The 12,341-nt window shown below is 36.7% G+C and overlaps 1 protein-coding gene across 1 annotated transcript in view; it reads right to left on the bottom strand.

Moving 5' to 3' along the window:
• ZNF804B (zinc finger protein 804B) overlaps nt 1-12,341 on the bottom strand; it is a 221,845-nt gene that overhangs the window by 16,695 nt on the left and 192,809 nt on the right. Inside the window, exon 2 of the mRNA XM_062494763.1 lies at nt 11,614-11,757. Coding sequence (XP_062350747.1) covers nt 11,614-11,757 — 144 coding nt within the window. The remainder of the gene's footprint in view (nt 1-11,613; nt 11,758-12,341) is intronic.

The following is a 12,341-nucleotide window of genomic DNA, read 5'->3' as shown; positions in this document are numbered from 1 at the left end:
ACTTTATGGTGTGCTAAATTTCAAAATGGGAAACAAATGAGAATCTGACACAGGTTATTGAGAGGCAAGATTATATCAATGAATTGAATGTTTGGTGTAAGTCAGACTCAAATTATATAAAAGTAACATGGAACTCAGAAAAGATGGTCATTATGACCTGATGAGAAGAATTAATGTTGCTTTGAAGTAAAGATGGGATTAATCTGAATATTCTGAATTCTTTTGGAAAGGTGAAAATTGCATTGTACCTTTTAGGCAGTATTTTTGTATGCAAATATTAGTAACTATCACAGAATTACAGAATATTCTGAGCCAGATGATGGTGTCCAGCTGCTGGCCCTGCACAGGACACCCCAAGACTCCCATGGTGTGCCTGAGAGCATTGTCCAAACACTTCTTGAACTCAGGATTTGTGCTGTGACCACTTGCCTGGGGAGACTATGTTCCTTAACAAACTGCGTTGGTTTACTCCTAAACATGATATTACTTTACCCTATAGTTTCTCAATTAATTATGGTTTGATATCCACACAATCTGGGCTAAGATGGGAGATCCGTGGCAGGTTCAGAATACAAGCTATACGTTGTTTTTCTTCTGCCAGAAGTGATTTAAATTTTTATATTCAACCCTTTTGAATACCATGGATCCTAAATGGGAAGTGTAAACACACATCAATGGAATGTGACTTTTCAACATAAGTGTTTAGGTGTCTCTTTTGAAGGAAGCAGTACTTGGAATCCATCAACACACTAAGAACTGAAAACAAGCCAAGAAAAGCTAACTATAAGCATAAAGTATGTCACAGGGTTGCAGGGATGTCTGTCAATTCCTCTACATTAACACACTTGTTAAAAGACTAGAATTTCTGCTGTGCAGAAAACTTTGATACCTGGGATTCCTTTACTTTTTAGTCTTAGTGGGAGAATAAAATTCGGAATATTTATATAAAAAATGAAAATATCAAGTGTCTGGATGCTAACGCATCTAAAGAGCAATGCAACATAAAGTCTTAAATTGCAATTTTCATAATTTCTGTATCTCAAGATTGAAAAACAAAAGGCGTGGTTGTGTTTTAATTAACATTATGAAAGTATTATTATGCACTTTAAAAGAAATTTTGAAATTTATTTTTCTAAAGTAACACTGCTGAAGGAAAATGTGTCAGTCTTTATTAACCATTTCATATTGATTGAAACTAAGTGATGTAAAACTTCTGTATGAATTATAGTTTTGATCTTATCACATTCTTGAGTGACCATTCCATTCTAAAAACTTTTCCTGAAAAATTAGTGTTTAGGATTTTTTGGTTTTTTTTTTTTTTTTGGTTGCTTTTCAAGGGATATACATTTTTTACTGTCCCGTCTCCTACGTTAAAATGTTTGGTATTCACATGCATTCACATGCATGTCACCTACATTTCTTTACTTATTCCCTTGAAATTTAATCTAAGAATTTGCTTAAAGAGCCCTCATCTTTTTAATGGCTTCTTAAGAATGAAACATAAATTATAATATAAAATTGTAAAAAACGTGAAATGATAGTCTAGCTGCCTCCTTTACTTTTCCTGTAGAGATATATTAAAATGCATTAATGAATGCATTTAACTAAGTAAGGATAATAAAATCTTAATCTCACCCTTTTTACTGATGTCTTGGTGATGCACAGATATGTTTCTGTTTTGCTTTAAAATATTTGTTTCTGCTAGGAATGCCCCTTAAAGATGTACAAGGCCCCTTGTAAGGTTCCTTAAACACAAATCTTAAAAGGTGACTTAAAGCTCCACAGCAATCAATTGTGCAGCTACAATCTTGCATATTAATTACAGCTTGGAAGGTGCAGGCATTTTAAAAATGAACAGAACTATAATAGGTACAGATTCTAGACAGATGTTTATACTGCCAGATATACTTTCTGTATGTCAGTGGAATTAAAAGTATTATCATTTTTTCAGGTGAGAGAGGGTTATCAGCAAGTTCAAAAGTTTCTCTTGCAGAAGGCAAGAGAAATGTAATTTTCTGTGAAAATTTAACATTTTGCTCTGACCGTTAATTGTTGTATTTCCAGAAGCTGATTATGGCACCGGACTGCCTCAGGTAAGAAACGTGCATGTGTGGCACTTCCTGTGGAACAGGTTCCTTAATCTGGTTGAATAACACCTTAGTCTAAAAGTCATTCCACAAGTATGAAATATGAGTCCAAGTACTTGTGAACACACGGTCACCAAAGCCAGTCACAGCATCTGGCCGTGCTTTGTCTCTCTCACCTCATTATTTGCAGATACTGCAGACCCTGACCTTAAAACAACACCAGGTATTCCAGATCTACTGATTTAACACAAAACCCCCAAACAACTGTGCGAAATGTGTGTATACACAGAATTATGTAGCATTTGCTGGTCTTGTGAAGCTGGCGCAGGGAACAGAGTGCACAATGTCTGTGTTCAGTCCTGCCCACTTCCTGCTGGTTCACCAGTTTTGCATGGATGGGAACATTTTGCATAGAACTAGAGAGCAAACATGCTGTTTATTCTGCTTCTTCTGTCCTTGTATCTGGTATTTAAGAAGTGGAAACATTCTGTATCCCTGAATACAGAGGTGTTTGGAAGGACAACAATACCCAACGTATTTTATCTTATTTATTAAATAACACAGGCACAACTTCAGTCTGGCTGCCCTAAAGGTTAACAAGGAATAATAATCTAAACATAAATATTTAGGTTCTACATGCCTAGCTCATTTAATTCAATAGTATGTTCTGCATGTATTAGCACTTCAGTACTCAGAGCCAAAGAGGAATATGTTGATTTTGATAACTCTTTTTTGTACTAGGATGAAGAAGTATGACCTGGTCAAAACAATTTTATTTAATTTGAATGAAATGTTTTAGGAAGTCTTTTGTTTCAATTTTTTGTTTTTGGTTTCAGTTAGCATTGTCATGTTAACAGTCCTAAGAGAATGTTTTAATTAATTTAGTTCTGGAATATTTTTCTTTGTCTGTATTTTAAATGGGAGTAACATTTGAAGCAATGGGAAATTACTTGAACCAGAGATGCTGAGTTTCCACCAGGTTTACTGCACCTTCTGTCTAAATATAATTGAAGAAGAATGTATTACTTCATGGTCTGAGTGAGGATTTATTGCACAAAATTAAAATCTAAAATTATATTTTGAAGGGTAGTTTTGTATTTTTCTGTGGTTTGGCATGATCTTTTTTAGTTTTGTTACAAATGTAATCCTTATAATTCTTTGCTTATTTTAATAAGCCATCCATTACACTGCATCAACCATTCCTCCTGCTAGGAAAATTACTTTTAAAACTTTAGTAATTAAAAAGTATACCATGTGAGAAGAACAGAAAGAACAATAACACAGGCATTAATAAAAAGCACTTCCTCTAACTGACATTCTGGTTATTGCTATGCCTTAAATGCCAAAATCTGATAGTGTAACTTTCGTAATTCCATATATAATGAAATGCTTAAGAAAAATTCTACAGTCATTGGACCATCATTAAAAACTATGAAATTAGGTGTCCCATGGGTTTTTTTCTAATTTAAGGAGGGTTAAATTGCTAATTTACATGTTAATTAGCATTCACTCTAAAGAACACCAAATGTAATTCCATAGCATCTAGCATTTAACAGTTTTGCTTATCAAGACATTGAATTTAAAAAAAGCTCTGCATTATTTGCAAGAAATTTTTTTGAGGGCTAATGACGAAAGGGATCTCATTATTGTAAGTAACGTGCAATTTAAAAAGAATGAATACTGCCAATTTATGTACTTCATCACTGAGTAATAAGAAAGCAGCAAAGCATTGGCAGGGCAGCAGGTTTAACAGTTCTTTATAAAGCTCACTGATCAGCACAGACTGGTAAGTTTATAATAAAGAATTGCTTCTGGTGACATTTCTTTGGAATGTGCTGCCTCGAGTCGCTCCCAATCACCGGAGTGTGCTCAGTGGTATTTGATAATGCTGCTTCTGCTGCTCTCGAGTTACTCTGGTACATGCACTTCCTCTGGTGTGCAGCTGAAGCATCTCTGTGTAGCAGCCCTATAAATAAAAGCCTCCCCACATTCCATTTAAGAAAATATTGCATGATACTATAAAACAAGCATTAATTTTAAGAAAATTTCAAACTGGGGGGAAGAATGTTCTTAGTACAGCGAAGCCACAGAATTATCGTGTTGTTTATGTCCTGCCTTTGCACATATTTTATACACTATACCTGTACTTAAATGCTGTTGTCATCCTGTTTTGCTTTATGCTACCCTTATTTGCATTAGTTTCTGTGATGTGACACAACCTGATTGTTCCCCTGAACTCTTCCCCTGAACTGCTACTTCAGCATTTCAAAATTGCTGGATTGCAGGTGCTCAGAAGCACAGCAGCTGTGATGAAAACATGTTTTTTTGAAGGATTTCTCTGTGTCTAAATAACAGAAAGAAGCATTCAGGACGAGAAAATTTTGGTCTTATATTATCTAGTAGTAATAAAAGATGAAAATGCATAAGAAAATAGCATTACACATTCCATTCTTTACTTTTTTTCCCAGACCCCAGCCATTTTTTATGTTGTGTAAGTCCTTTGTATTATTTTCAATACAACACTGTGCGCCAATACAATATCTATGGTACTCTCTTTAGCAGAATTAGAGTTGTGAAGTTTGGCCTATTCACCCAATTCCTCATCCCTAAATGCTATGGCAGACATTGGTGGCCCTAAGTGGCCGACTCTGAGAGTTTCCAGCTGTGCTTTATCCTGGTATTTCTCCTCATTTACTGATTTTCTCCTGGCCCTTCCTCTTGTAACTCTTTCTTCTGCGTTGTCTTCTAATTTCTGAGCAATTCTTCCATGTCTTGCTGTTCTTGCAGTTTCTGTCCACACCTATTTCCATAATTTCTTCCCAAACCTCCATGTTCCCCTCGTCTTTCCCCCTCATTTCACATCATCAGTTCTTTTGTAGGCAGCATCTGAGTTCCTGACACAAAACAGGTTAAATTCTAAAGTACAGTTCATCTTCAGTACTGGGTCAGGGACGTTTCCTCAGTGAAAACAATATGCAATCTGAGATTAAAGATTTCATTAAAGGGCAGACACATGAAAGCATCACTTTAGGGTGTCCCAACAGCATTGATTCTGAAGCCTTCTCACTTCTTTTTTCTTGACTTTGCAAACACTGTGTATTTTTTCTGTTATTTGCTAAAGCTTGTGATCCATAAACAACATTTCAGCCCAATAACCAAGAGCAGTGGAAAGCTTGTTCTTAAAATACAAAGTGTTTGTAAACCTTAATTACTAGCATCACAATCAGTTCTGTATCTAACAATCCAGTAATATTGGGGTAATCTAGTTTGTAATCAAAACTAATTTAGATAAAAGAATGATGAATGAAAGGGGTTAATTCACATGAACAAATTCTGAAAGAATAAGGAAAACTTTTAAATTTAATTATGGAAAAGGCAGTGTGAGGAAAGCATAATTATTCAGCAAGAAACTATCAAAACCTTGCTCTTTGGGAACAGTTACAGTCACAGTGGAAGTAATTTTGGGAAGTATGAACAAGAATATACACTGAAAAATCAGTGAACACCTTAGAAAGTGTGAATCTATAACAGAAATTAAAGCATGTAATAAATGGCACAGAAGTAAGCAGCAACAAGAAAGTTGCTAGTTTCACAGTGAGCAAGAAAAGTGCGTCTTTAAGGCAAAAATACATCTAAATGATAGAATAGACTGTAGAAATTAATTCTTTGCTCTTAGCTTTGGTCTTCATATAAAAAGAAATTAGACTAGACTAGAAATGTTTAGAGTATCTTGTTTCCAGGGGAAGAGAAAGATGTGCTTAAAAAGATAGAGCAGAGAAAATTGAATTGTTATTTGTAATGTAGATAAATGAATAAATAAAGTAACCGTTGAGAATTCCACAGCATCCATACGCCCAAATTCAAGAGAAAAAAAAAATTACAAAAAAGCAGAAGTGTCTGACAAATGTTATACTGGAAGAGGTGATCATTCTAAATAACTGTATAGTGGAGATAGTTAAAATATAAACTGGCAATAGATTTGTCTAAAGTTACAAATAACCAGGCATTTCACTGAAATTAAAGAATACTTTGTGGAAAAGATCTGCAAAACTGTTGCCTATATTGAATCATAATGTCAATATTCTGAGGTATGTGTCAAAAGCATCCAATCTGACTAAAGATATTTATGGTAAATATTCTGGAGACAGAAAATAGAAATAGTAATAACTTTCATCTCTAACATCCCTCTCTTGTAAAACATGAGCATCCTTCATTTAATTTCTTTTTTTCTTTTTTTTCTTTTTTTCTTTTTTTTTTTTTTTTTTTTGAGGGTACTGCTTATAAAGCAGCCTCTTGGAAAGTTCACAGTTTTCAGGACTAGGCCTAATTTTAAAACTTCTAAATTGCACACATGTAACAATCTGTGTGTGTGATAGCTGCTTTGGAGCATAGAAATGCATTGGTAAAGAGGACAGTAATTGTGACATACAAAATTCTTGCATTACTTCAAGTCCACTTATAAACCAGGTATTTGAGGAAATCTAACACTGTATTACAGTTTCTCTTGTTTGCCTTTTCTTTAATCTTACTAGAGATATGAGGAATGTGGAAGTTTTGATACAAGTATGGATGTATTTCTTGACAAGCATCAAACCAAGGCGACTTTTTGTGAGTTACAGGAGCAGAATCCTGGTGGCTGCAGACAGCACCACTTGCTAAATGAAAGCAAGAAGTTAAGAGGTTTTTTTACTGCTCAGGTTGTTTCTTGAGGAGGCCCCAGAATACAGAACCTATGTGCAAAACTTGGCCCTACAAAGTCAGGGCCAGTGTCCTGCTTTTAAAGTCCAGCTTTTTAAAGGCCAGTGTCCTGGTGGAGAGGTACAGGAGCAGGGGCTACAGGGAAGGACCTCAGCCCTGTCCACACGGGAACAAGCAGACACTACACAAGCACAAGAAGGTTTCTTAGTATGTTTGCCTAATTTCCCAGATCCTAAAGTGAAATTCCTCAAATATTGCCTAACGAGTTTTGCGTTTGTTTTTTTTTGTTTGTTGTGGTTTTTTGTTTGTTTTTTTCCTCCAAATGAAAATTGTTTGGATAATACAGGCTTACCTTGCAGCCAAAAGACATGACTTACTTTTCCTCCAATAGAGATGCTGGGAAAAAAGTCTCAAGATCAACAAGATCTCAGCATTTAAACTCATTCCTGGAGTTTTCTCTGAGTTAACTTATCAATGTATTTGCGGGGTGGCAGCAGCAACACTGGCTAAAATGTAAGCATATTTGCTAGCTTTGATGTTTAACAGGAGCTAAATCTCTGCCTGAATTAGAGTTTAAATCCACAAGCACCATAAAAGCTTAACAGCAAGTGCCAACAGCTGTACACACTAAATCAGGCTCTCATGCCAAAAATATAACCAAATGCCAGTATGCATGGACATAAACACTAAAATACAGGTATGTGCATGTAAACTAGAGTAGACTGAAACTTCTGGTCACTTACTTAGTACTGTCTGCTTCAAGGACAGTAAAATTTATGTTGTGGGGTGTTTTTTATAGTTTTTTTTTTTTTAGTGTGTGCATTTTTTATCACATGAGAGAATGTGATGCATTTAACTATACGGTTAAATTCTGACAACAAAACTGAATACTTGCTTTGTCATCAGAAACCCCAAGATGGCAATACAGTCTTGTTTTTCTTTACTGCTTATATCTATTATTATTATTATCATCATCACAATTACATTGCAGTACATGGAACAGATTTGTGATTTTCTCATTTGCTGACATCTAAAATCCCTGCTGATTGCTGAGGATTATTTATACCAAAAATTTACAGCTCCAGCTACTTTGATGTTAACTGAATGAATGGACACTGTGCATGACCTGGAGTGATTAAAAGAGTCCATTTAATGTCAAATAGACATTCCTGCTCAAGTTTAGCTTCATTTTAAAGAAGTATACAACATGGTTAAAAAACACTTCGATATTATTTTCGGCTTAGCCTACTCTCACACATTACATTTTCAGCTAGCAGCCTATCTTGGTTATCTATATCCTGATCACTTTTGAATGGACTCCCACCAGGACCCTTATGCTTTTCAGTGCCCAGATGGCTTTGGCAGAGCCAAGGAACAACAGAATTCTGTTCTGATGCAGTTAAACTTTTGCTGCAGAGAATGCAGCGAGCAAGAGAGCAAGCGTCCTTCACCTTGATGCTTAAGGAGAGAAACTGCAGATTTGTCAAATCACGGGGGCTCCCCATGACTGCTGTCCCAGACTTTCCAAAGTCATATGAGTAAACACAAGTAAAAAAGCTGTGAATTCAAGTGAGTTAGCTGATATGTGGTGGCCAATGAGAGATGCATGCACAGGGCTGTGTGGTGATGAAAGATTAGGTTCCCCCAGGAAAGCCACTCACACTCCTGCCCTAGCCTTGTTAAGAATCAGGTTTAAAAACAGAAGGCTCAGGTAAAGCTGGGTGGGAGTGAAAACTTCCAATCAGACAGATTTTCTGTGTTCACTTTATCTAGCACTGCGCCGAGAGAAATTAATTTCCAATAGCAGGTAATATCAATGAAAAATGCTTGTATTGTGTCAGGGAAGATGTTGAGACTAATGCTGACAAGACAACCAAAGGAATAAGAATTGCTTAATAGTGAGACAATGTAACTCAAAAATAGATAAATAATATTAGAACTCTCCAGGGTCATTACAGTGTTAGGAGATAATGAAGATGTAGGCATTGATCTCTGATGGTCTGTCAAAATTTTATGCATATATATATATACATATATTTTTATATCTATAAATTTGAAGGTATGTAGCAAGCAGAGAAAGACAAAGTATTTCTGAGTATAATGCTTTAGAATAATTTAACACAGAAAGGCCATTTATGCAAACAAGGCCAGACTGTCATAACATTTTGTGTCCTCTGAGGACAGGGAGAGCAATGGCTGGTGCACCAACTGCTGGGTCCAGGACTCAGCACTTCCTGCTGTAACAACTGGTTGAAATCATCTACAAGAAAAAGGATCACAAAATTAATTTTATGAAACCATAATATTTGGAGATTAAAGCCACAATTCTCTAAATAAAATCTGTTTCCTCTGGAAGAAAAACAAAAGACATTATTAAGCACTCAGTGCAATATCCTTTTTTCTGTCTTTCTATCTTCTATTAACATCGTTGCCACTTTAATACAAATTGTGAAGGAGTAGCATTTGAATGGGAAATCACATGGGAGGACTATACTGTATTGTTACTGAGATGCAGAGTGTCTCATTTTAATTTTCTCTCCATTAGAAGAATGATGTTTAGAGCATATCCATGCAGATTAATAAAGCTACCCTCAAATTACTGCTGGAAAACAGAAAATATACCTTCGGATGTAGAAGCTCTTATGGGTAAAGTCCCTCCCAGAATAAACATTTTGAAAGTAAGCTAACTAAACCCACAGGAAACCACAAATTAACTTTTTTTTTTCCTTCTTTGTTAAGATCACACTAAAAAAAGCACAAAGAGTAGAGGCTTTTATGTGATTTACTATAAAAGTCAGAGAAAAGGGTACACCTACACTATTCCTAGAGGCAAACTGAAGCTTTTCCCAGACTAAGCTGACCAGGTAAGAAGTGAGAGGGGAGAAGAGACTGAATTAGCCTGTCACATCAGGAGGGTAGCTAGCTAATCCTGCACTAACTGAGTTCTGAACTACATCTGAAAGGGCAGGATGAGGTGAGCTTGCACTGCCAGCTGATATTCTGTATGTGTCATGCATTTCTGTGCAGACTCTTCGTTTCTAGCACTATGTCTGGCAGTTTTTAAAGCAGTAAATTTATCTGAAAATTAAGAAGAGTTTTATTGCTTAAACAAGCCCTCTTGTAACAGAAACCTGCCAAAACCTCCCCTGCCCAACAACCCAATCATAGCTGGTGCATGAAGCAGGCTGTTTGATTTAGCATAAACAGCTTTTTGCAGGGGAAGTGTGTGAAGAGGAAAGAGCACAAGTGCCTCCATTTGAGTTCAGATGCATTTCTGATGACTTAAAAAGACAGCTGAAGGGTGAAAAAAATCTTTTGTGCAGCAAATGGGGATTTATAGGGATTAGAGTCACAGGTTTAGGATCTGGAAAAGCATTTGTTTTGTATTATTCTAAACACTTTTATGGATTAATTAATGGAATGGTGATGAGAGGAATTGCTTTTGATTTAATGCATAAATGCATAACTCTGGTTTGGGAGTGATGGGACAAAAGACTCCCATTATTACCCATGGGTAGCTGACTGGGGTGCTTCAGCAGGATGGTTCAACATTTGATAAGTGGGCAGACCTTAGGCAGTTTTTAATGAAGTGCTGTGATAGATGCACACAGGAAATTCCAGGGTGATTTACATCCTCTGTGATACTGCAGAAGACAATAAAATTGCTTTCAGGGAGAGTGAGGAGTTTTGCCTTTAGCATTGCTCGTTTTATTCGACATTATTATTTCTAATCCTCTGTCAGAAATGCCTGCAACTTCTAATGGCTTCACGTATTTTTGAAGTAGCTCCTGACCCCTGTGAACCCACAAGTGTGATGACACAGAGGACACTAATTCCCTTGCAACTTGGATGCACGCAATATGTGAGCACTTAAATGCAAGCACAAGCAGAAATACAGGAGAAAAAGATCCATCTACAGAATCTAGTTACATGTGCTCAGCAGACCAGGTCAGCAGATGTGTCCCCTCGCTTCAGAGGTTCAGAAATGTTCACTCCTGGACTTTGAAAACCATTTTCTTTAAATTCTGAAGTGTTTATATGAATTGATTGCATTTTCCTTCAGTATTGTCAACTGAAATATGGATTTTGCTAAAATTGGAGGAAAACTGGGATGCAGGAAATAAAGTTAATAGGCACATATGGGTAGAATATACCTACCACATACAAATGTGATAAAATTGATATAGAAAAGTGATAAAAAATTAGTATTTATTATCTTTCTCCAGGAATCCAACATCTCATTAGAGATTATTTTATATATGTGTTCTTCATGCCAGGCAAAATGTATTTCACCTGAGAAGCATTATGAGACATAGATCTTAGCTGCAGAAACAGATGCTTTAAAAAACAAAACAAAACAAAACAAAACAAAACAAAACAAGAAAACACAGAAAAAAATTATTTTCTGCACTTGAAACAGCACAACCAGCTTGAAACAGTATGGTCATATCCCTTCTGGTAAAGGCATGAAGAACAGGGGCATTTCTGTGATTGGTAGGGTTAAAAGAGGGACCTGGTCATTTGAGGAAGTGGTCTTTCCCCTGCCTGTGTTTTTTAAGTAATTCCACATTTAAATATATCAAATTAAGTCTGGACATCAGTATTGAGCATGTATCTAAAACTACAGCTGGTCTTTCAGTCAGAGTAGCTTAAAAAAATTGTGGTAAAAATGAACATTTTCTATTTTATTTTAGTGGAAAGTAGCATGCTAAAGTTGAGAACATCAAATGATTAATTGTCTTCTACTTGGGTGAATTTAGAAACCTCCCACAATCAATGAGGAGGGAAGAAACACCGTCATAACATGCAAGACATTTATCTGGTTTACCTGCTTGTGAGCGTGGTCATAAGAATTGATGTGGTTGTCAAATTCCTGGTGTTTGTGGTACTGCTTGTCACATAGTTCACAGTAGAAGTTAGCCTTCACATCCTCCAGGGCCCTAGCTGCAGCTTTCTCCTTCTCAGCGTAGTCCTGCAAAGGCAGAAGCAAAGGAGGCACTTCACCTGAGACCATGAGATCCTGCTTCAGCAGCTCTTTTCAACAGCCACATTGCAAGCACTGGACAGCTAGAACACCAGACTCCATCCCAGACATGCTGAGGAGTTTTTTTTCTTAAATAGGATTCAATGAAAGGGTTGTGTTTCTTGGGGAATTGCTCTTAGGACCCATTGTAGGTTCTGCAGTAAGAGAAGTAGAGAGGAATGGGGTGCAGAGGAATGCCATCAGGATACTGCCTAGCTGCTGGGCAGGAAAGCTGAGCAGAGAAGAGCAGGCAAGCCCCCAGTGTTGGCCTGTTAACTCTGACGCCAGCCCCAGATTGCTCTTTCAGGTACTATTGCTCACAAGAAATAAACTGGTTTAATCTGATGCTATGACAGATTTTCTTTTGTGTTCAGCTTTTTGACGTCTTTGAAATATTCACTGGGACCAGGCAGCAGATTGCTACACCTGGCTGAGATTTCCCTGGAGCTGAGCCACCTTTGCAAGAACCTTTCCTGTTCTTTCCTGTCCTTACTGACATCTGCATGAAGGGACACACCATCCAGTCTAACCAA

Source organism: Cinclus cinclus, chromosome 1, assembly GCF_963662255.1.
Source record: "Cinclus cinclus chromosome 1, bCinCin1.1, whole genome shotgun sequence".
NCBI classification, from domain to species: Eukaryota; Metazoa; Chordata; class Aves; order Passeriformes; family Cinclidae; genus Cinclus; species Cinclus cinclus.
Note: the sequence above shows the minus strand (reverse complement) of the source record. Positions and strands in the feature narration are given on the sequence as shown.